Here is a 26,681-nt window from a genome sequence, read left to right as displayed (position 1 = left end):
ACTATCAGCATCATGTCTGCTTCTGATACATAATGGTATATCCACTTTCATGACTCGCAGGAACTAAACTGTTTAATTATTTTCCCAGTCAAGATTTACCAGTTCTATTCTGCCACTGACGATAGTTTTCTCAGTATTGACATCCATTTAATTTCTGCAATCTCTGTTCTTCCATATATATCAAATCCACTTTTACATTCAACATCCCTTCTCAGTAGAAGTGACAGTAAATATTTGCCACATCATGCCATTCTAATAAGTGACATGTCTCTCTGGACCACACCAAAAAGAGCAGCTCAAGAATCATGTTTCTTAGACCCAGGATTCCGGGTTAGTGAGTGGTAAGCACCAATAGTCCTCTATAATTGTAAGCTTTGCATATGCTTGTCACCATCTTGCCATGTGATGATGAAAAATTGTATCTCACAGGTTTAACTGTCCAGATCATGAGGGTGCTATAAATCTCTATTAAAAACGAAAAAGTAGGTAAATAAAAAAATGTAATCCCTAAGGTTGCTATGTGATGAGATAGATGACTGGTGAAGCTAAATAGCTGTTAGCAAGCAGCTTTTGGGATAACTGCCATACCTCATTTGTTTTAGGCTTATACAGATAAAGTGGGGATGAACCTTTGTTTCCATAACTACTCATATGACATCTGTGGAGTGCTCTAATCCTAACAAAATCATTCTCATCAGGCAGGGTCATCTGTTGGTTAGTGTTCATGCCTTCCCAACTAAATTATTTGGAAGATAGACCTCCAAGAAAAAAAAAGTCTTACAAAACATTAATATTAACAGAGAATCAACTACTTCACAGGATTCCCCCCTCCCCCCGCCCCCCCCCCCCCCTTTATATGAAAAAAGGTGTCATAGTTATGGATACATAAAACTTTGTAGTGTGTCACTGGAACACTTAAAAAACCCATGAAACAGCTTATGAAAGGTACTTTCCTAAAACTAAACAGATTCAAAATGCTTGATGCCTACCCATTGTGATGGAGTTTCACAGTGGACACAGTTCAGTAACGACAGTTTTTCCTTGAAAAAATTGACATTCAAAAACCATTGAAATTGAAAACAGCTGCTTTTATACTTACTTTCAATTCACAAGTGTTGCTAGAACACACTAACACTTATTTCCTTTGGCCGAAACTAAATACCCAACCCCCAAACAAGGTCCAAGCAACTTGTAGTAAATGTGACCAAGTCACTTGTGAACCTGAAGCATGATTTCTGTTGCCACTATTCTAAACTACTTTGGAAGTTGTGCAATTTGAATTTATTAACATTACAACATTGGTTGTTTAGAAAAATATTCATTAAATAAATTAAATAAAGGTTGTAAATCCTCTTTTGCTGAAACTGAAAGTGTTTATCAGTGTTCTGCATCATTATTCATATTAATGACCAAAAAATTTGTGACATAAACCTCGCTTCCTAGTATTATTCGTGAACTATAAGTGGGCATCTTGCTATTAGGGAATTGGGAGACAGTGGTTAGGGCTTACTGTGGGAAGAGGTGGTGGTGGTGGTGGTGGTGGTGGTGGTGGTGGTTGAGGAGGGGGTAACATGCTCCGTCACCATGTACTGTAAGTGATGTGTCAGCACAGCTTGGATTCAATTTTTCCACGACGACACAAGCTCAGTACAATAGACTGTGGGGTGGTAGGACTGGACCAAGTGACACATCAGGCAATCACCATCGACAGTTGCACTGAACATTTATTTGGGACATTTAAACAAGACATATAACAAATAAAACCATCAACACATTTTTAAAATTACCATTTAGGTAGGAGCAAGTTACTTCAAAATTTAAACATTCATAAACCAAGGCACTTATGGCCTATTACATATTTAGTGAAATGAGTTAAAATTATTTACTCAAGAACTATGATCAACCTGAAAACAATTTACTAAAATTTAACGAGGAAATGTATTCTTTTATTACTGCAGTGATTGGTATTACCAAAGTAATTCAGAGTACAGGCAACAACAAATCAGATACCAAGACACACAACCATGTTACTTAAATGGCAGGCACCCTACAATGTAGGATATAAAATATAAAATTTCATGTGACCAAGCAACCTCGTGGGATTCAACAAACTTCGTCCAGAAGCGGACGCCCGCCCACTCAGCTGTTTCCAATACAAGCCCGGCATGGACCACCAAAATGGAGCAGCAACGGTCACGAATAAGCACGAAAAATCCCAGAACTAGAGGGTATCTACAACAGACTGACACCTGCCTTAAGTAACTAGAAACACAATAATTCATTACAGGACGTCATCTGTAGAATTCATCAACCTATTAATGAACATCAGATAAGCAGTACAAATTTATTATCTTATGTGTGTAACGCCAATTATACATTAAGACGCAAACGAACTAGATACACGGCCAGCTGGCACGCACGGGCTAAAGGGCAGGAAATTCACAACCGCACAAGTAGGATCTAACCCAGGACCCCACACCCGCTACCAAGACAAACAGAAGAAGTCCCGATAAAACGAAATCAATTGCAAGTAACTAGTGTGCAGGCTAATGATATATCAAGATTGAGGCCCCCCCCCCCCCCCCCCCCCCCACACACACACACACAAAATACAAAGTGACTTACAACAAATAGTCACACTTAAATTTGTGATTAAACAAAAATTAATTACAACATCCACATATTGTCATTGAAGGAATTCTTGTACTTTCATTAATAGAATCAGTTTCAAACAATTTAAACACACAATAACAACTGGCCTCTCAGTAACTCATAAGAATTAATGAAACTACTCATTTAGAATTAGACACGTGTCTCTCAGACACGCTGTTACTTGAGATAGAAATGCAACAGTAATGTTATTGCAATTCATGTCAAAATATATCCAGTGAAAATTTTATCCATGTATATCTGTAGTAATTGGCCAGCTTAACTCCGTCGTGTGATACAAATACAACAACCAGACGGCACTTAGACAAGGACCAGCCAAACTGTTTTCAATGACAGTTAAACACTGGCAGTAACAATTTACAAACAGAATGTATCAGCACTCCAGGACCTAATAAATGTTAATCATCACATCACATATGAGGTGCGACAATAAAGTAATGAGACCGACTTAAAAAAATGTTGCTTACCGTTTTAGTCAAGTTTAATGTTGTCTCCTTCAAAGTACTGTAGTTCCCTTCTGGTTGCACACACTTTTTCCAGCGCTTCTGCCATTGATGGTAACATTTCTGGAACTCATCTTCTGTAATATCCTCCAAGACCCTCGTCACAGCTTTTTGGACATCTTGTGTTGTTTGAAAATGGTGTCCTTTGATGGCTGTTTTGACTCTTGGAAATAGAAAAAAGTTGCACAGAGCGATATCTGGTGAATAAGGTGGCTGTGGTACTACTGAAATTTGTTTTGAGGTTAAAAATTGCTGTACTGACAGAGCAGTATGGGATGGCGCATTTTCGTGATGCAGAATCCAATTATCAGCAATGTTGGCACGGACACGAAGAACTCTTTTACGAAGTCTTTCTAAAATTTCTTTGTTGTAATATTGGTGAACTGTTTGTCCAGAAGGCACCCACTCTTTATGAACAATTCCCTTGGAATCAAAGAAACACACAAGCATGCAGTTCACTTTTGACTTTGACATGTGAGCTTTTTTTAGTCTGGGTGATCCCTTTGAGCACCATTGCGAACTTTGGCGTTTAGTCTCTGGATCGTACTGAAAAAACCAACTTTCATCACCAGTGATAACATGGCTTAACAATTCTGGATTGATTTCCGGTTGCTCTAACAGATGAGCTGCCACATTTTCCCGTGTTTCTCGCTGTTGTGGTGTGAGATTTTTGGGGACCATTTTTGCACAAATCTTTCTCATACCAAGATCTTCAGTTATTATTAGACGAACCGTTTCTCCATTGATATTCAGTTCTTCTGCAATCATTTTCATGGATAATCTTCGATCAGATCATAAGAGTTCACGCACCCTGGACAAGCTGGCATCCGTCCGTGAGCTTGATGGTCGTCCATTGCGATCTTCATCTTCAACATTCATTCTGCCTTCACTAAACATTTTGTGCTAATGAAAAACTTGAGCTCTTGACATAACCTCCTCTCCAAAAGCCTTCTGAAGTTTACCATAAGTTGTCATCGAATTTTCAGCCAATTTAACACAAAAAAAAATAGCTAGCCATTGCGCAATATTATGCAGTTGCATTACCGTGACGAGAGACACAAACACGTGTTAACTTATTAAAGCATAACTCACGACTGAGCAGTTGCATCAATATGCTGCTTGGACTAGAAGCAGCTTATAGACCAAGGTCAAAGATATTGTCCCTAAGGGTTGCCACATATTGCAAAGAAAATCAGTCTCATTACTTTATTGTTGCACCTCATACAGCTCGCACTAGAACATTGAGTACTAAGCAAGTTGAAATTAAAAACATTCGAGGATAGACACAGTAGGAGTAGCAACAGCCAGCCAGTAGTCGATTCCGGCCACAATTTACAGCACAAGCAAGGCCCTACCCTGTTGCTTGTTTGATGAAGCCAGCCGCTGCAGATCCCGGTGCCAGGAGACATGTAGCAAGCAAAATACATGAACAGCTTCCCAGTTATGTGACTGCTTCCATGTCAGTGATATTTCCTATGGCACCATCATCCAGGTAAACAGCCCCTTTTAGATGTGCTCTTCCTGCTGCCTCGCACGGCTCCTGTATACTGTCTGACAGACTTGGCAAATGATGTTACTGCTAGGCGCCCCCCCCCCCCCTCAAAAAAAATAAAAAAAATAATCCTCACTACTTGCTAGAGCAGGGGCGGGCAGGAATCCTGCACGTGTGCGATGCACTTGCACGTGTACAGTTAACAGGTGTTCTGCGTGCACACAGGGGCAAGCTGGCCACCCGCTTCTCTCCACTCCCCACCATACCGTCTCTCCGCTTCTTCCTCTGTAATGCGTTTTGTTTCCTGGCCTGCTTTATTGAATGAAGGAGTAAGGTTAGTAGGAGTGCTTGAAAGAAATGGTTCAAATGGCTCTGAGCACTATGGGACTTAACATCTGACGTCATCAGTCCCCTAGAACTTAGAACTACTTAAACCTAACTAACCGAAGGACATCACACACATACATGCCCGAGGCAGGATTCGAACCTGCGACCGCAGCAGTCACGCGGTTCCGGACTGCAGTGCCTAGAACCGCACGGCCACCGCGGCCGGCTGCTTGAAAGAAATCGTGGTTTGAAAGAGTACCTATTACCTACGATACGTTTTATCATCACAGGTGGAGTTTACAATACGTTTAATGTCTGGAACAAAATTTCTACATAAGACAAACGCAAACAGTTACGTAAATTTTCATTACTGATGTTTGCTCTTAACCGAGTCTTATTAATTTTCATAACAGAAAAAATCTCTCACAAACGTATGTCGACCCAAACATTGACATTATCTTCGCGGCTTCACGATGGAGACGAGGAAACTCTTGCTGTGGAAAGTCGTGATAAATATCTATTAAACGTCTTGCCAAAAGGAACTTTTCTCTCAGACGAGAATTATGCTGTGGAATCTACAGTGCAGATCTATTAATTCCATTTGCAAACTGGGATGAATATCATCTACAGAAACAGCAAATTGTCTCGAGACTATTCAAAACCTTGGGATAAGTATGATATATCCCCAAATCGCTTGAGAATTTCCTCTTATATTGCACTAAGTACGGGATCATATTGAGATTTATTATAATGGCGTTCAATATTAAACTTCCGCTGACCAGCGAGAATACTGTCACATATTATACATTTCGAATTTTCACATTTTTGCACAAAGAAAAATGATTCTCCCATTCCTTTTTAAAAGATAGCAAATCTCCACTTCTCCGTTTCCTTGAGTCATTCTGCATTTTCCGGTTCTTGAAATACAACGTTCACTACGTAGTGGTCGCTTCGCTTCAACGTCCGCAGCTTAGCCTGGTACTACACTGCCGCAACCTGCCGGCTGTTGTCACTGTCCCGTTTGACAATTGCACGCGAGCAGCACACGTGCAGCGTCGTGTGCCCATGAGCCGCGTGCAACGTTTGCCCGCCCCTGTGCTAGAGCTTACCCTTCACTCCCTGATCGGCCCGGTAGGTGGTGCCACTGCGCACTCTGCACACACTACCAGAAACGTGACCCATACCGGCAGCGGGAATATTGTTGATCAAGACACGTGGCTCATCCTCTCCCTCAGAAAACCAGAAACCATCCCCCATTTGTCCAAGACAAGAGACGAGAGCTAGCGCCCTCCCTTGACCTGAGATATGTGGACCTGTGAGGTTTTCCCAGTCCGACTATTCGAAACCAGCAAACTCACTGGGCTCAAGACCCGTAACACCTGGCAGGGTCCCACGAAATGTGGTGATAACTTGGACGATATTTTGTCTTTCCCTTGCCCACCTGCCACAAAATTACGAATGAAAACTGTCGCCCCCTGGCTGGACCTTAAATGGACGACATCCGTCATTGTAGTGCTGCGCTAGTTTCCGGTGTGTGAGCTCAATATTTTCCCTGGCACATTTCCAATTCTGCTGAATGAGCTTGCTGGTTACCTCCTCTGGCAGTAAATCATTGATGGGCCACAAATTGGCGATTGGAGAATTCACAGGATAACTGAGCATCAGAGAGAGAGGGGTAGCCTTACTCTATTCGTGGCAGGCGGAGTTGAAGGCCAAGTTCAACCGAGGGATCATCTCATCCCACCTTCACTGCGACTTCTGGTGGAAGGCTATGACAGCAGCCTTAAGATTGCGATTCACTCTCTCTGCAAGTGAAGGTTGCAGGTAGTAGGGAATAGCAGTGACATGATGTATAGCACTTCTGAAGCAAAATCTCTTAAACTGCCGCGACACAAAAGCTGAGGCGTTATCACTAACAAGTGACCTTGGTGGACCAAAGATCAAAAAAATGTTAGTCATATGGCGAATGGTTACACCCTCTGTTATTCCACTACCAGGGATGAGCCATAAAAAGTGTGTGATCGCATCCACCAGTACCAATATCTATCTATTGGCATTCTGAATTCTGGGTAATGGTCCGATATAATCAATGAATACCTTGTCCATTGGTGCATTCTTCCTGGTAGATTGCAGCAACCCTCTCCGCGCATTAGAGTTGGGCTTGGACTCCTTACAAACGTGGCATTGCTCTACTAATCTACGGATGTCCTTATACAATGTCGCCCAGGTTAGATGCTCCCGAAACTTAGCAATAGTCTTGGCTACTCCCAAGTGACCTCCCACCACAGAATTATGGAAATAATGGAAAAAATCGCTGTTTTATGGGACTCAGGGTAGCTGCCAAACAACTCCGGAACTTCAGTTAGAACACCCATAACCAAACTTTCATTCCCTATGCCAGTAGTATCCTGGTCTCCTTCCTGTCCCTCCTCAAACATCCTACTCAGCGGTCTGCTATAGCATTTACCGTTCCCCTTGTATGCTTAATGCTGAATCTGAAGGCTGATATGTGGACTGCCCACCGGGTGATACATCCAGTTCTCCTGGGGCGGGCCAGTACCCAGCTTAATGCCTGGTTGTCAGTCTCTAATTTGAAATGTCTATGTTCTGGGTAGAAACGAAACCTTTCTAAAGTGAAGAATACTGCCAATGCTTCCCATTCATACACAGAATATTTTAACTTGGCAGGCAAGAGTGTCCTGGATGCGTATGCTATCAGATGAAATTCACCTTCATCGTCCTGGAGCAGCACAGCTGCCATCCCAGAATTAGATGCATCCATCTGAACAATAAAACGCTTACCAAAATCTGGTACAGCCAACACAGGTGGATTGGCCAAGGTCTCCTTAATAGCAGATAGCTGGGATCTGCCCCACTGAAAATCCACGTTCTTCTTCCGAAGTTGGTTTAGTGGAGGCGCTACTTGTGCAAAATGGGCCACAAATTTATGGAAGAAATCAGCCATCCCTATAAATTGGGCAACTCTCTTCTTATTGGTAGTCTTAGGAGGCGTAAACTTATGTAGATCCCTCATTCTCCCCTGGTCAATCCTCACTCCCCCTGCCGAGACCAAATGACACAAAAACGAAATCTCCTTGCGTGCCAAACTTATCTTAGAAGGCTTGACCATGAGCCCAGCTTCCCGCAAGCAGAGTAAGATTGCTGAAGGTGCTCCTCAAACGTAGGACTATATACTACCACATTGTCAAGGTAATTATAAACAAACTTGTACTTGAAATCCCCCAAGATGTTATCTAGCAGCCGATACAGGACTGCTGTGCCCGTGGACAACCCGAATGGGACACGATTAAACTCATAAAGGTTCCAGTCCGTGCTAAATGCAGTGACTGGTTTAGACTCTTCAGATAACGGAATGTGGTAGTAAGCCTGGTTGAGGTCCAGGATGGTAAAGACCTTTGCTCCCGCAAACCAGGTAAAACAATGGCGCAAGTCAGGCAACGGCACCAACTCCAAAACAACCTTCTGGTTTAATCGTCTATAGTCCACTACCGGGTGATACCCAGCCTCTGCCTTAGGCACCAAAAACATTGGAGAAGCATACGGAGAGGTCGACTTCCTGATCACTCCTTCCTCCAACATCTTATCAACTACTGGCGCAATGCCTCTATCTTTGGCAGTGACTATCTGTTCGGTGATTGTCGAACTAGCACATCATCAATCAAGCAGATATGGTAACAAATTTTATCCATCACACCCGAGGTTATTAGCCAGCACATCAGGAAAACGACTCAGAAGCACCAAGAGTTCCTCTGCCTGACTACCTGGCAAATGACTGAGCCCAAATTCAGAATCCTGAACAGATATATTGTTTACCTCGGTCTGACCCTGGTATGAACACAAACTAAACTTCTTCGGAGGTGCGATCTGAATATGAAACATCCTACTGGCGTAATCTAACACCAAACCCATCTGTTGTATCGAATCACAGCCCAATAGCAAATTAACGGACAGGTTTTCCACCACTAACAAATGAATCGACCACAAAAACCCCTTTATCGATACCCTTCCCCGGCAACAGCCCGTGAGGGGGTAACCTTTGCCCATTAACCGCACGACACCCCTCTGAGGTCGGTTGCTAGGGAGGTAGCTTACATACTGCTTCATACTTCTGATACCGTTGATGGTCTAACAAGGATGCACTACTGCCAGAATCTACTAACACCCAGACTGGTTCATGGTTCAAGGTGCCACACACGAACGGTAGCAACTGGCTACCAACTGATCTTATGCGATTACATTGCTTCATTGGATGATTCTGACTAAAGGTGTCCCTGTTCCTTAACTGTCAGCTACTCAGGTGCGGTTTCCGTCTCTTCGGACAAACGCACCAAATGCTCAAAACTCCCACAACGAAAACAGCTCCTATTCCCAACATCATTTATCTTTCCTTCAATACGATCAGGTTGCACCCAGGTAGCTAAAGGATCTGCCTCTCACACACTGGCTCTCTTACTATCAGCAAAACGGAGCCCCTCAATCTGATAAACCAAAGTCTCAAATTCACTGAAGATAGTTGGCTTAGGGGCAAACATAACCCATGACATGCCGTCTGGTCCGATGCACTGCAATAAACTCTCTACAGCATCCCTTTCACTTATATTTAACTCCACCACAGTAATGGTGACACGAATTTCATCAATATACTGTTCAAGGGTCTCAGTTTGACGCTAGGCATGATAAAAATATTGGCCTGCCAAATCAAGCTTAATACGTGGAGTGAATTTACGTTCAGTGATCTTCCACCACAAATTGGAAAGGCTACCCTTAACTCTCAACAATACTTCACTAATAATAATACTCAATAACCCCTTCACCAAAGGATAAATCAGTTGAAGAATAACTCGGTGGTCAAAACCTAGTGCATCCACATGCATTTCCAAACTCACCAATAAGCACAGAACCTTGACGGCACACGGCAACTCGTCCAACACCGGAACTCTCAATCCCTGAATTAAAAAAAGTATAGGATTGGGTAACTTAACAAATGGCTTGAACAACGGCTGCCCAATGTTCGTTAATTTCCCTGTCAGCACTGATTCATTCACCGGTTCTTGTACCAGTGTACCTCCTCTTACACTCGCTTCCCCCTGCAACCCTACTGCATTAAGATCAAACTGCAATGCCATAGCCCTCTGACGCAACTCGCCAATATTGGCCTTCTGTTTAGGAGTAACCTTCAACTGTTCTAAATCTCCCAATCTATTAACCCAATGAATGAGCTGAGATTGAACCCAGCTAATCTGCGTAATGGAAGGGTTACTATCTCTCATAAACTCGAGATTGTCTCACACACCGGAAAGTGACGCAGCACACATGGGCAACACCGAACCTACCTCACTAATGCCTTCCCCAGGCGAGGCATACCAGACAGTCCAAAACTCCCCACAAACACGCGCTCAAATCTGTCACCGCCCCATAAGTTGGCACCCCACGTACCTTAAGCTCATAAACTAGCTGCTCTCTCCTCAACTGGCTCAAACTGGCTCAGTCCCGGACACCCCCGGGGCTGCGGGTGACTCGCTTCGATGTCCTGTAACATAATACAGCCAACAGAGATTGCTCACACAAAAAATACAAGTTAAGATAAATAACCTAATTTATCACCAGATACAACAATGGATGGTGAAGCCTTACCCAGGGACCCCGAAACACAACCACTCTCTGCTACCAATGATGTGTCAGCACAGCATGAAATTCAACTTTTACACAATGACAAGAGCTCAGCACAATAGGCTGTGGGGAGGTAGGACTGGACCAAGTGACACATCAGGCAATCACCATTGACAGTTGCACTGAACATTTATTTGTCACATTTAAACAAGACAAATAACAAATAAAACCATCAACACATTTTTAAAATTACCATTTATGTGAGAGCAAGTTACTTCAAAATTTAAACATTCATAAACCAAGGCACTTATGGCCTATTACACATTTAGTGAAATGAGTTAAAAATTATTTACTCAAGAACTACGATCAACCTGAAGAACAATTTACTAAAATTTAATGAGAAAATGTATTCTTTCCTTACTGCAGTGATTGGTAGTACCAAAGTAATTCAGAGTACAGGCAACAACAAATCACATACCATGGTACACAACCATGTTACTTAAATGGCAGGCACCCTAAAATGTAGGATATAAAATATAAAATTTCATGTGACCAAGCAACCTCGTGGGATTCAACAAACTTCGTCCAGAAGTGGACGCCCGCCCACTCAGCTGCTTCCAGTACAGGCTCGGCATGGACCCCCAAATGGGAGTAGCTATGGTCACGAATAGGCACGAAAAATCCCAGAACTTGAGGGTATCTACGTCAGACTGACACCTACCTTAAGTAAGTAGAAACACAATAATTCATTACAGCACATCATCTGTAGAATTAATCAACCTGTTAATGAACATTAGATAAGCAGTATAAATCTATTATCTTATGTGCATAAGACCAATTATACATTAAGCTGCAAGCTAACTAGATACACGGCCAGCCGGCATGCACAGGCAAAAGGGACGGAAAATACACAACCGCACAAGCAGGACCTAACCCAGGACCCCACACCTGCTACCAAGACAAACAGAAGTAGTCCCAATAAAACGAAATCAAATGCAAGTAACTCGCATGCAGGCTAACAGTATATCAAGATGCACCCCCCTTATCGAGGGTGCGGAAGTCTGGAAGTTATTGCTCATGGTGGCACCAATGACATCTGTCGCTTGGGTTCTGAGGGCATCATCCTCAGTTCTTATGGTAAGTTGGCAGAAGTGGTTAAGACTGCCAGACTTGCTCATGGGGTGCAAACACAGCTCATAGTTTGCAGAATTGTACCCATGGAAAAGGCCAGGTGATATGGGAAGATTTCGATTAGATTACATAATGGTCAGCCGGCCGAAGTGGCCGTGCGGTTAAAGGCGCTGCAGTCTGGAACCGCAAGACCGCTACGGTAGCAGGTTCGAATCCTGCCTCGGGCATGGATGTTTGTGATGTCCTAGGGTTAGTTAGGTTTAACTAGTTCTAAGTTCTAGGGGACTGATGACCACAGATGTTAAGTCCCATAGTGCTCAGAGCCATTTGAACCATTTGAACATAATGGTCAGACAGAGATTCTGAAATCAGATACTGGACTGTAAGGCATACCCAGGAGCAGATATAAACTCAGATCACAATGTCGTAGTGATGAAGAATAGGCTGAAGTTTAAGAGATTAGTCAGGAAGAATGTAAAGTATGTAAAGGAGTGGGATACAGAAGTACTAAGGAATGATGAGATATGCTTGAAGTTCTCTAAGGCTGTAGATACAGCAATATGGAATAACTCAGTAGACAGTACAGTTGAAGAGGAATGGTCATCTCTAAAAATTGCAATCACAGAAGTTGGAAAGAAAAACGTAGGTACAAAGAAGGTAACTGCAATGAAACCATGGGTAATAGAAGAAATGCTTCAGTTGATTGATGAAAGAAGGAAGTACAAAACTGTTCGGGGAAATTCAGGAATGCATAAGTTGAAGTTGTTGAGGAATAAGATAAATAGGAAGTGCAAGGAAGTTAAGACGAAATGGCTGCATGAAAAATGTGAAGAAGTCAAAAAAGAAATGATTGTCAGGAGGACTGACTCAGCATATGGGAAAGTCAAAATAGCCTTCAGTGAATTTAAAAGCAAGGGTAGTAACATTAAAAGTGCAACAGGAATTCCACTGTTAAAAGCAGGAGAGAAAATGGATAGGTGGAAAGAGTGCATTGAAGGCCTCTATGAGGGGGAAGATTTGTCCCACGTGAGAGAAGAAGCAACAGGAGTCAATTTAGAAGAGATTTGGGGGGGTCTGTTACTAGAATCAGAATTTAAGAGAGCTTTCAAGGACTTAACATCAAATAAAGCAGAAGGGATAGATAATATTCTGTCAGCTTCTCTAAAATCATTGGGGGAATTGGCAACAAAACAACTATCCATGTTGGTGTCTAGAATGTACGGGTCTGGCGAAATACCATCTGACTTTTGGTAAAATATCATCCACACAATTCTGAAGACTGCAAGAACTGACAAGTGCAAGAATTAATGCACAATCAGCATAACAGCTTATTCATTTAAGTTGCTGACAAGGTGAATATACATATACAGAAGAATGGAAAAGAAAATTGAGAATGTGTTAGATGACAGTCAATTTGACTTTAGGAAAGGTAAAGGCACCATAGAGGCAATTCTGACTTTGAGGTTGATAATAGTAATAGGACTAAAGAAAAATCAAGACACGTTCGTAGGATTTGTCGACCTTGAAAATGGTGCAAGATGTTCGAAATTCTGGGAAAAATAGGGCTAAGCTATAGGGAAAGACGGCTAATATACAACATGTACAAGACTTAAGAGGGAATAATAAGAGTGGATGGTGAAGAATGGAAGTTCTCAGATTAAAAATGGTGTAAGACAAGGGTGTAGTCTTTCATCCCTACTGTTCATTCTGTACATCTAATAACCAATGTGATGGAAATAAAAGAAAGGTTCAAGAGTGGAATTAAAATTCGAGGTGAAAGGATGTTATTGTATGATTCACTGGTGACATTCCTATCCTAAGTGAAAGTGAAGAAGAATTATACTGAATGTGCTGAATGGAGTGTACTGTCTAATGAGTACAGAATATGGATTTAGGGTAGTTCAAAGAAAGGCGAAATTAACAAGAAGTAACAGAAATGAGAACATTGAGAAACTTTGCATTAGGATTGATGGTAATGAAGCAGATGAAGTTAGGGTATTCTTCTATCTAACCCAGGCAGCAAAATAATCAATGGCAGATGGAGCAAGGAGGACATCGAAACCAGACTAGTGCTGGAGAAAAGGGCATTCTTGACCAAGAGAAGTCTACTAGTAACATTGACCTTACTTTGAGGAAGAAATTTCTGAGAATGTACGCTTGGTGCCCGGCATTGTATGGTAATGAAACATGGACTATGGGAAAACCAGAACAGAAGAGAACCAATGCTTTTGAGATGTCCTACAGATAAATGTTAAAAATTAGGTGGACTGGTAAGGTTAGAAATGTGGAGGTTCCCCACAGAATCACAGAGGAAAGAAATGTGCAGAAAATACTGACAAGGAGAAGGGACAGGATGATAGGGCATCTGCTAAGACATAATGGTATGACTTCCATGATACTAGAGGGAGCTGTAGAGGGTAAAAACTGTAGAGGAAGACACAGATTGGAATACATCCAGCAAATAATTGAGGACATAGGTTGCAAGTGCTACTCTGAGATGAAGAGGTTGGCACAGGAGAGGAATTTGTGGCGGGCCACATTAAACCAGTCAGAAGACTGATGACTCAAAAAAAGAAAGAGAGGGGGGCGGGGGTAACAGGCTCGATCGGATCATTTGGTTTGGAACTGGGTGCAGGCTCCATTGATTCTGTGATGGTCATATCTGCTGATTTCTGGGCCTGTGTTATATGGTGCTGAGTTGTAGGACTCTGCTTGATAGGTCAGGGGTGCACTACACAAAAGAAGCAGCTGCACGGATAGCAAGTACTGGAGGAGAGCACATGAGGGTTTCTAGGCTAGGAGGTAGTTTGAGGTCTTCTAATGAATGCTCACCACTCAATACAGAGAGTAAAATCTGATCGCCTACAAAGTAGACACATTTAGACTGTCAATATTTTAACAGTGAAGTATAAGTATTTAACAGAAAATTATTTCTAACAAAGTTCCCAAATTGTTGCCCTCCAGGAAATTTCTTGTGCTTTAATTATTCTCAGGGTCGACAGTTGGCTGACGCCCGATGTAGGAAGCTTCGAAATACTTATCAAGTCTAGGAACTTTCACTGAAAAGATAGATTAGTGCCATAGGAGTGGGAGAGATCATTGCAGTTGATAAACTTATTGTGTCTGTTGAGGTCAAATTTGAGTGTGACAGTGAAGTTATAGCGACACTTGTAACTGGTCTAGATGAAATCAAGCTAATTGTTGGATGTGTTTCCGGCCATTCAATTCTGCTGCGGCAGTTTTAGAGTCATCCAAGAAAAGTCTGTGGGAGTGGAGAAGAAATACCCAGATAATACAATATTAGTGGGGTGTGACTTTAACCTACTGAGTATAGAATGGTACATCTATGTATTCAGTGAGTGTGGTACAGTCAGTTTTATGAAGTACTTCTGAACACATTTTCCAAAAACAGCCTTGAACAACTAGCTAGAGAACCACAAGCAATGCGTATATTTTAGACCCTGTAGCCGACCTTTCATGAGTGTCAGTAAAGATATGGGGATTTTGGTCATGATGTCATTATAGTGATGACGGTTACTAAAGTTAATAAATCCCTCAAGAAGGCCAGGAGAGTGTTTATGCTAGAAAGAGCAGATAAGCAGTTGTTAGCATGTAACTTAGACAACGAATGGCCATCATTTAGCTTCATTATGGGCGATATACAGGAATTATGGCCAATGTTTAAACTGTCCATTATGTATGGTGTATTTATCATTGAGTCGGCCATAGTGTCGCTTCAATATTACAGCAGGGGGCAATTTTTGTACTTAGGCTTATCGCCTGTGTCTGCCACACTTACGGTAAGGATGGTTTGGAAATGGACACACGTGTCCAAAACTAGTCTCCATCAAGAAATAAAAAAAGATACTTCTCAATGCAACTTATGACGGAACTCCAACCACTTATTTCAGAGTTTAAATTGATTGCAAGTTTCGCTCTGGAGGTGTATGTCGGAAGTAAGTGGATAAAGGGTGGAAAAGACACTCTATGGTTTAGTAATCAAATTTGGAAAATGCTGAAGAAACAGACATTTTTGTATTCTCAATTCAAAAAAAGAGCGCAAAAAAGCTGACAGAAAAAAGTTAGTAAGAAATCCATGCTCCGTCTGTAAGACGGAACTTAAGAACTTAAGAAAATTGTGGTTGTACATGAAATCACTAAGCGAGGTGTAGGCTTCTGTCCAGTCACTCACCAACCAGTCTGGGGCAGGAGAAGATATCTAAAGGAAAACTGAATTTCTAAATTTCACATCAAAGAAGTTATTCACGCGCGAGGATTCTACAAACATAACTTTGTTTGGCTTTTGTACAGACTCACGCATGGAGGACATAGACACTGGTATCTTTGGCACAGAGAAGCAATTGAAAGAATTGAAAACCAGTAAGTTGCCAGTCCAGATGGAATCCCAATTAGGTTGTGTAGAGAGTACTCTGCGGCATTAGTATCTTCATTGCCCTGCATTTATTGCGAGTGTCTCACCCAGTGAAAAGTCCCAGGCAGGTGGAAAAAAGTTCAGGTGACTACTGTATATAAGAAAGGTAAAACAAGTGACTCGCATAGTTACAGACCGATATCCAGATTGCTGCAGAATTCTGGAACACATTCCGTGTTCGATGTGGCACAGACAAATAGCAAAATTCTGCATGACCTGCTGAAGTGTCGGAGCATTGACGCTGTCGATGACCTCGTGAATGGCTGTTTTCAGCTCAGCAATGGTTTTGGGGTTTTTCTGTACACCTTGTCTTTAATATGACCCCACAAAAAGGAGTTGCATATGTTCAGACCTGGAGAATATGGCGGCCAAACGAGGTCTATGTCAGTGGCCTCTGGGTACCCCAGAGTCAGAATGCGGTCCGCAAAGTGCTCCTCCAGGACATCAAAAACTCTATTGCTTCAATGGGGTCGAGCTCTGTCATGCATGAAGCACATATTGTTGAAATCAGGGTCACTTTGGATAATGGGGATGAAATCATCTTACAAAACCTTCACATACTGCTCGGTAGTCACTGTGCCATCAAGGAATATTGCACCGATTATTCCATTACTGGACATTGCACACCACATGGTCATCCATTGAGGGTGAAAAGACTTTTCAATTGCAAAATGGAATTCTCAGGCCCCCAAATACACCAGTTTTGCTTACTGAGAACACATCCAAATGAAAATGGGCTTAATTTGTAAACCAAACCAAACAGCGCACACTAATTCCCATAATGCCCCGCAGCCAACTGGTCAGTTTGAATGTCCTAAAGCAAACCTTTCAGAAGTTGTGACAATTTTATTTTATTTAGTTCCGATAATTGTCACCCTTTAAATTTCTTTGAGACAGAAAAGCTTCTGTCCACAAATCAGCACAAATGTAGAAAGCATCACTCGTACAAAACTCAGCTTGCCCTTTTCTCGCACGATATGTTACAAATCTTGGAACCATTTTACGTAGAGTACGTGAAGGAACTTGCCCCCCTTATTGCAGCGGTGTACCGTAGGTATCTAGAAGAGTGTAGCGTTCCAAAAGATTGATAAAGGGCACAGGTCATCCCCGTTTTCAAGAAGGGACGTCGAACAGATGTGCATAACTATAGACCTATATCTCTAACATTGATCAGTTGTAGAATTTTGGAACACATATTATGTTCGAGATAATGACTTTTCTGGAGACTAGAAATCTACTCTGTAGTAATCAGCATGGGTTTCGAAAAAGACAATCATGTGAAACCCAGCTCGTGCTGTTCGTCCACGAGACTCGGAGGGCCATAGACATGGATTCCCAGGTAGATGCCGTGTTTCTTGACTTCCGCAAGGCATTTGATACAGTTCCCTACAGCACAGTTGTTTAATGAACAAAGTAAGAGCACATGGACTATTAGACCAATTGTGTGATTGTATTGAAGAGTTCCTAGATAACAGACTGCAGCATGTCATTCTCAATGGAGAGAGGTCTTCCTAAGTAAGAGTGAGTTCAGGTGTGCCGCAGGGGAGTGTCGTAGGACCATTGCTATTCACAATATATATAAATGACCTTGTGGATAACATCGGAAGCTCACTGAGGCTTTTTTGCGGATGATGCTGTAGTATATCAAGAGGTTGTAACAATGGAAAATTGTACTGAAATGCAGGAGGATCTGCAACGAATTGACGCATGGTGCAGGGAATGGCAATTGAATCTCAATATAGACAAGTTTAATGTGCTGCGAATACATAGAAAGAAAGATCCCAAATCATTTAGCTACAATATAGCAGATCAGCAACTGGAAGCAGTTAATTCCATAAATTATCTGGGAGTAGGCATTAGGCGTGATTGAAAATGGTATGACCATATAAAATTAATCGTCGGTAAAGCAGATGCCAGACTGAGATTCATTGGAAGAATCCTAAGGAAATGCAGTCCGAAAACAAAGGAAGTAGGCTACAGTACACTTGTTCGCCCACTGCTTGAATACTGCACACCGGTGTGGGATCCGTATCAGATAAGGTTGATAGAAGAGATAGAGAAGATCCAATGGAGAGCAGCGCGCTTCGTTACTGGAGCATTTAGTAATCGCAAAAGCGTTACGGAGATGATAGATAAACTCCAGTGGAAAACTCTGCAAGAGAGACGCTCAGTGGCTTTGTACGGGCTTTTGTTGAAGTTTCGAGAACATACCTTCACCGAGGAGTCAAGCAGTGTATTGCTCCCTCCTACGTATATCTCGCAAAGACACCATGAGGATAAAATCAGAGAGATTAGAGCCCACTCAGAGGCATACCGAGAATCTTTCTTTCCATGAACAATACGAGACTGGAATAGAAGGGAGAACCGATAGAGGTACTCAAGGTACGCTCCGCCACACGCCCTCAGGTGGCTTGTGGAATATGGATGTAGATGTAGATGTAGGGAAACAAACGTATTCCATATTCCTATATTTCCAGAATTCATTTGACACAGTGCCCCATCGGAGACTACTGACGAAGGCCCGAACATGCAGTTTACGTTCCCAGATATGTGAGTTGCTTGAAGGCTTTTTAAGTAATAAAATCCAGTGCATTGCCCTCAATGGTGAGTGCTCATCAGAGGCAGGGGTTTTGTCAGGAGTGCCCTAGGGAAGTGTGAGAGGACTATTTTTATTCTCTATGTACGTAGATGACCTGACAGACAGAGTGAGAAGCAGTTTACAACTGAGAAGAGGGCTGTCTGGTGGACCACAGAGGGACTAGTTGGAGGCATGACAAGACTACCCCCAGGCGTGGACTCGGGAAGCTGTGGGGCAAGGAGAGTGGAGGGAATAGTGAGCGGGAAAGGAGAGGAGCAGGGAAAGGGAAAGACAGGTGTGTGCATTGGCAGAGGATGACACAGAAAGAGGGTGAGGGGATGTGAACAGGGAGGATGTCATAGAACGGAGGGAACGGAAACTGTTGGGTGGGGGGTGCGCAGGCTACCTGAGGTTGAGGCCGGGATAATTTTGGGAGCAGAGAATGTGTTGTAAGGATAACTCCCATCTGCACAGTTCAGAAAAACTGGCGATGGATGCGAGGATCCAGATTGTGGCTCAAGTTGTGAAGGAGCCATTGAAATCAAGCATGTTATGTTCAGCTGCATGTTGTGCCACAGCATGGCCTACTTTGCTCTTGGTCAAAGTTTGGCAGTTGCCATTCAGCATGGTGGACAGCTGGTTGGTAGTCACACCAATATAAGAAGCTGTGCGTTGATTGCAGCAGAGCAGGTATATGATATGGGTGCTTTCACACCTGGCCTGGCCTCTGATGGGGTAGGATAAGCCTGTGACAGGCCTGGAATAGAAAATGCTGGGTGAATGGACTGGGCATGGATATCTTTCCTGTGGCAAGGGGTTGGAATTGGGAGTGGATTAGAGATGGACTAGGATGTTGTGGAGGTTGGGTGGGCGACAGAACACCACTTTAGCAGGAATGGGAAGGATCTTGGTTAAAATGTCCATCATTTTGAGGCATGCTGATAGGTAATCAAAGCCACAATAAAGTATTTGGTTCAGTGTTCCAGTCTGGGGTGGTATTGGGTGATGAAGAGCTTACTCCTTTGTAACTTGTTCTTGGTGGTGGTGGTGGTGGTGGTGGTGGTGGGAGGATTCCGGGTGTGTGTCGAAAATGGCATGGGAGATCTGTTTGCAGACTAGGTCTGTGGGATAGTGCCTTTCTCTGAAGGTGCAGGTGAGACCCTCAGCATTCTGGGCAAAGGAGTTCTTGTCACTGCAGATACACCTTCCCTTGGTGAACAGTCTGTATGGGAGGGATTTTTTTTGTTTGGAAGGGATGACAGCTGTTGAAATGAAGGCACTGTTGGTGGTTGGTGGGTTTAATGTGGACAGAAATGTGGATGGGGTCATAAGACAAGACAAGAGGTTTGACTTTTGAGAGGCTAGGAAGATCTCCTCTAGGTGCTATTGGCTGTACCACCGAATTGTTCGTATACTTCCCCTTCAGAGGAGAAGTAGTTGTGAGTTAGGATAAAGTTAGTAGAGTGTATGAGGAATGAGGTAGTGGATTTGGAGTATGAAGGACATTGGGAAAGGTAGTGTTCAATGGTGGCATGACCATGGGCATGAAGGATGTTGGTGTATTGGGAATTGGTGTCAGCAGTGAGAAGTAGGGGTCCAGGTGGTGAAGGAGTATGGATGGTGGAGAGTCTGTGAAGGAATGGTTGGTATCTTTGACGTGGGAGACTAGATTACGGTTGGTTGGTTGGAGATGTCAGTCAATGACAGCGAAAATTCTTTCAGTGGAGGCACAATAACCAGCTACGATAGGGAATCCAGGATTTGTGTGTTTTGGGGTAGCATTTGAAAGGTGCGTATGGAGGGCTGTTTTGCTCCTCATCGCCCCCCCCCCCCCCCCCCCCCAGCCTTGTGATACTGCACCTGGTGGCTGTCTTGCCATGCCTTCTTCTAGTCTATAGCTCTGCCAGCGAACACTCCTTTCTCCTGCCATCCATATCCTGTTATCCTTTCCTCTTCTCAGCCCCTTCCACATAGTTGCTTCTGTTCAACGTGACAGTTGCATTCTGGTCGAAGCTGCCGAAAATGGCAGTCGTGTGTGAGGTGTGCTTGGCATGTGTGAATGAATGTGTGTATGTGCTCTTCCTTTTCTTAAGAAAGGTAACTGTGTGACAGTCTTTTCATTGTGCTTGTCTGCATCTCAGCATGTCATCTCTTCGGCGAATAGCTATCCATCTTCTTGCTTATATTGTTGATATTCCGACTTGGAGTTTCCATTGTTTAATTATCATTTGTCATTTAGAAATAGAGTGGATGATGGGTTAAGGCAAATGCCACAGTGGTGTCTTTCAAAAGAGTTATCATTGATTTCTTTCCATATCCCTCCCTAATCTGAGCTTGTGATCCATCTCTAATGACCTTGTTGTCAACAGGAAGTTAAAAATTAATCTTCCTTCCTTTATTTATCTCAATATTACACGAAGCTTCACCAAAAAGATAAAAATCTGAAGGGGGCAAGGTCAGGGCCATGAGGAGGATGAGATAGGAACTCTCAACCCACTTTACCAATAGTTTCCAGCAACAGTCGGGATGCATGAGATCGAGCATTGTCTTCCAAAACTAACGCACCATTCCTCTGTCATCCCAGACATTTCCATTTCAGTGCAAACTTGACTTTGTTCTCAGTCATGCCTGATACTGCAATTGCTTCTCCGAAAAATTACAGGAAGTTGGACCATGGGTAGTCCAGAAAGACGATTACATAATCTTAACAGCCAACAGTTGCATTTTAAATTTGTTACAAATAGGCAGTTCAGGGTGCTTCTGCTACAAGCTTTGACTCTTGTACCATGGTTCAAAATTACATATTTGTGTTTCATCACAGGCAGAAATCTTGTCCAAAATGCATCTCTTTTGCTATCGAAAGAATTTTTGAGAATGGTGCAGATGTGAAATATATGTTCCTTGTGATCAACAGTAAAACATCTGGCAGCTCAACTTGCACAAGTCTTACAGTAAGCAGTTCAGTTCAGAGAGCTGTACCAAAAGTAAGGTTATTGTATTTTTTACAAACAGAAGACATTGTTTATTGTTATTAATTTATACGTCATTGAAAAGCTAACATCTTTGTCTATTTTTTCATGTATTTTCCATTTTTTCGACAAACTTTTGAAGACGGTGCTCCAGCTTTTGTATTCCTAAGTCAAAGAAGTCTCCCACAAACCTGTTGAGGAAGTGTATGACCTCTGCTCAGACTTAATCACCGCTCTTGAAGCGTTTGCCACCTAAGTGTTCCTTTAGGTTGAGGAAGAGGTGATAATCGCTGGGGGCTAAGTACGGGCTATACGGAGGATGGGGCATAACAGTCCACCCAAATTTCTTCAAAAGCTCCTGTGTTTGACGAGTGACGTGGGGTCGAGCATTGTCATGAAGAAGCAATAGTCCTTCCTTCAGCTGTCGTCTCTGGCGATTCTGGATTGCTCGTCGGAGTTTGGTCAATGTTTCACAATATCTGTCTGAGTTTATTGTCATTCCAGGTTCCATGAAACTGATGAGGAGTGCCCTCTTCTGATCCCAAAACACAGAGGCCACAACCTTTTCTGCCGACTGCATTTGTTTGAATTTCTTTGGTGGCGGAGTCGGTGTGATGCCACTGACAAGATTGTCGTTTTGCTTCGGGGGTGTAATGAAACATCTCCCATGATGATAGAGTCCAGCAACTTCTCCTTGTTGCCTCCCCTCTCACATTGTTGAAGAAACTTGCGAGCACAGTCAAGGCGATGCTCCATGTGTCCATCAATCAGCATCCAGGGAACCCAGCGAGCACACACCTCGTGATAACCCAACGTTTCTGTTAAAATTCTTCAGTTGTGCTGTGAGAAGCTTCAGAAATGCGTTCAACAAGTTCATGGACAGTGACCCTCCGATCTTTGAGCAGCTCGCTGTTGATCTTCTGGACAATCGCGTCCGAAACTGGCAGTCTTCCACTCCATTGTTCATCATGAACTTCCGTGCGACCCTCAGCAGAAGCCCTGCACCATTTGCGGACATGCTGAATGGACATGCACTCCTGAACATAAAACTCAGTTGCAGATGAGTCTCCACGGGTGGTAACTTCCTTCCGTGGAGAAACCGGATTACTGCTCGAGCCTCGCACTTGGCAGGGGCGGCGATCAACACTTCCATCTGTGACAGCTGCCAAGCCAACACTGAGCAACGTAGTGAATCGTGGACAGGCGGGCTCGAGAGTGAGGGAACCACTGCGCACAGCACTGTTGTTATTTAGCCTAGCACCTTCCCTCGAGGCTGTAGCTCATTGGGAATTTTACTTTTGGTACAGTTCTCGTAGTTTTGAACGATGGAATGGATTTGCCCATTTACTTGATAAGTTTCAGCATTTGTTGAGCTGTAAGTCACCAATCCTCTTGGATAAGTAAATCTCTACAAGCTTGCAATGTTGAGGTCGATACTGCTACTGGACACCTGGAGCAGTGCTCCTCTGCTACACTTTTGCAGCCACATTTAAACTTTTCCACCCGCACATTAAAACTTGTACAGTTCTTGCAACTACCAACATATTGTTTGTTCATCCAAAAGAATATTTCTGACAGTTGTACACTTTCTGAAAGTAAAACTCATATCACAGAACTGTTTTTCAAAAGTTTTTCTTCGAGTGGACACACCATCCTAATGAAGACCTTAGTTGTTGTGTTTACGTAAATATTAATGAAACAAATTACTCACTCTTCACAAGGTTACCAGCCGTACTTACTAAAGTTTCAGTTCCCTGCATAAGAATTTGCCTTCACTGAATATATGTGTGTGTGTTTAATTACTGAATGACCTTTGTTTCAGATTAGATGTTAAGCCTAATTCTTTGTAGGTGTCCAGGATAACTTAAGACTAGATGCCTCATGATAAAATACAAGTATATGTGTATGCCTAAATGAGAGGCATGATTCTGTCAGCGACTAGCAGTGTACCTTTGCTGCCATCCATTGATTTTTTTCCTGATTTTCTATTACAGTATACATTCACATGTCTTTTTAACACATTCATTGCCATTACTTCTCATTGATGCTTGTGTCTTTCTCAGTGGTTGTATATTACAGTAAAGTACTGTAAAATGAAATGCCGTCACAGATGTATGTATTTATTTTGCACAGATCATCCCAGCGGAGTGTTAAAGGTTACGTGTACAGCAGCAGTGACTCCCGCAGTAGCATCTCACGCAGTGCCTCTCGCAGCAGGTCACGATCTAGCCACTCGGATTCAAGTCGTTCGGGGTCTAGATCTCGGAGTTGCTCCAGCAGCTCCTCATTCACTAGCAGTTCTACTACCCGCTCTCGATCACCTTCTATTCCACGCCGCCGTGGCTCGCCAAGTTTCCTTGATCGTCGTCGTATCACCAGGTTAGTAAATTAAATATGGGATTTTTAGTTACATTAGTGGCCATCTTGAATGATGGTTTCATGTTTATTTATCTAGTGAGAATTCAGTTGTCCAGGTATGTGGAAGTAGTTCTTTGTCTGAATGTAAATATGTTTTAAGAAGTATGACACTATTTATCAGTAGATACCGTTCACATTACAACTTAACACAAAATGTTGTACTACAGTAAAATTAAAGGAATCTGTAAATTGTGCGAGTAAAAACAGAAGAAAAATGTTTTGGGGTTTTAAAAGTTCATTTTGAGCATTTCTTTTTATTCTTTTATCATCTGCACTATAAATATGAAACTGTTTGATACTTCACATAGGTTCACTGCTGCCTCCTAAGTAATTAAAGTATGACATAGTAATCTTACCTTCATCAACCACTGTAGCCAAACCATATAGTTAGTTTCTTCAGAAGCATCTCCAGAGAGCCCCCATTTGAAATATAGTATCCATGCAAATACATTTTGTACTTAATAACACATTTCTTGCAGAGCAGAGTGAAGACATCATGTCTTCAAAAGAACTAAGTGTGTTAATAAGACTTATTCGGGGCTCTGTTGCACTTTTGGCAGAGTTCCTGTTATTCATAATTAGTGATGAGCAGTGGGAGATTAGGTTTCATTATGCTGTATGTGTGTATTGCACTTAAAAGCTTCTTGCACTGCATATGTTTCTGATTGTAGCTGCAATCTTTTTTGTGAAAAAAGAAAGAAGAAAAATTGTTATATAGTGCATGCTTGTAGCTACAATCTATTTTGTGAAAAAAGAAAGAAGAAAAATAGTTATATAGTGCATGCTAGGCTTTTAAAAATATAATTCCTTCATTTGAAACTTGAGATTTTTCTTCAGTTGTCTTTTATGAATCCAGCTGTGCAACCTATTCAACATTTTGAGCTGTTATTTATTAAACAAAGAGTCATCAGCATTATTTTAATGTTAAGCATTATCCCTTCTGTTGATGTAGTGTTTTCTTAAAGGGGATTTTTGACTGAGAGAGTGCGTTATCTTAGAATCATTTGATGTACCTCTTTGAAATCTTATTTTATGCGGCTCCATCCACTAGTTACTTCCTCATCATTTTCTTTAAATAAATAAAAAATAATAATAATAATAAAAGACAGCATTTACTGTGGTTCTGCACCATCTCCAGTTGAATCTTGACCTCAGTCCTGTCACCGCACATAGTCTTTTATTTTAACAACTGAAGTAATAACATGATACATTCTGACAACATTTGATCTATAAAGTTCATTTATGCTGTTTGGGAATACATTGCTATGCATGGACACAACTGTTTTTCAGTAGGCATTGTTTGTCAGTAGATTCTGTCTAAAATGTTTTAAGTTATTTAAGGCACCAATGACTTTAGCTATACAGTAGTTGTTGAAACCTTCTGCAGCATAATATTTACACATGTTTATGACTTATTACATTTGTAATGTGTAGTTTGCATTTTGTGACAGGGATGCTGGAAAATCCAAATCAAGGTCGAGTTCCAGATCATCTCTAAGCCTTGATTAGCCTGCATCATGGCAGTATAGGATGCTTGTGACATGAACACATAGTGACATGATCTATTGCTGCTAGTGTACATTACTTTTCATTCACAGCTTGTAAACACAAGGACTACAATCTCATTGTCAAATAGAGACCGCGAGTGTGTTACTAACTTGTCAGCACAGTCATTCAGAGTGTATATGTACATATGTACCCATGTACACAATTTATGTGTAAATTATTAAAATTTCTTTTATTTTTGTGTTGTTTTATTTTATTTTATCCCTTTTTCTTTTATTTTCACAGTGAAGATCACATTAACTTTATTTTCTATCCTTTCCATGTATCTGTCCACCAGGAAGATACTAGGTACATGACACACACACACACACACACACACACACACACACACACACACAAAACCTGAATGGGATGGTATGATATTCTTGTTATGGAATAGAATTTACATTACACCTAGTAGCTGCAGAGTATCTCAGCTTGTTAGTTAATAAGCACTCAGCAGACGTACATTTTATATAATTTCTGTATGAAATTAGACAGCTTTTGAAATTGTATACTGTGAACATAGTTTGTGTAGTAAAGAGAAAAGACAGAGTTGGAGACTTTGTTTCTTTTATCTTCAAGCCAACAGAATCTTCTTCCTCCTGCATGTGCAAAAAACAGTAGAAAGGATATACTTTTGTATTGTATACAACACTCACTTGTACCAGGTAAGTATACACATTTGCAGCTTTTTGTAATATTTTTCTTTTATTTAGTAGTACTTCCTCTACAAATTTGTTCTCTATTCCATGAGCACAACAGTGAGGAGTATCAACCGTAATGTAATAATCCTGCAGAGTAAGTGGTGCCTTTCAGGTTTTATATCATTTATGCATAATTAATTTGTGTATTTTGCAAGCTCTATTGCTGTCATCTGTTCTGGCAAAAGAATGATGTTGAAAAGATCACCAAGAAGAATCTATACTTCTGAAATATCACATTAATTTCTAAATGCAGCAGTGATACAGGAATGACAGGCAAA

At 41.9% G+C, this 26,681-nt stretch overlaps 1 protein-coding gene across 1 annotated transcript in view; it reads left to right on the top strand.

The window, feature by feature from the left end:
* The window catches only part of LOC126474911 (serine/arginine repetitive matrix protein 2), a 264,123-nt gene extending 238,227 nt beyond the window's left edge, over positions 1-25,896 (top strand). Inside the window, exons 10-11 of the mRNA XM_050102411.1 lie at positions 23,867-24,112; positions 25,603-25,896. Of these exons, the coding sequence (XP_049958368.1) occupies positions 23,867-24,112; positions 25,603-25,660 (304 nt within the window). The 3' untranslated portion in view covers positions 25,661-25,896. The remainder of the gene's footprint in view (positions 1-23,866; positions 24,113-25,602) is intronic.
* Positions 25,897-26,681: the final 785 nt, after the last annotated feature.

The sequence above is a fragment of the Schistocerca serialis genome, chromosome 1 (assembly GCF_023864345.2).
Source record: "Schistocerca serialis cubense isolate TAMUIC-IGC-003099 chromosome 1, iqSchSeri2.2, whole genome shotgun sequence".
Classification (NCBI taxonomy): domain Eukaryota; kingdom Metazoa; phylum Arthropoda; class Insecta; order Orthoptera; family Acrididae; genus Schistocerca; species Schistocerca serialis.
The sequence above is the reverse complement of the archived record's forward strand: the minus strand, read 5'-3'. Positions and strand labels throughout refer to the sequence as shown.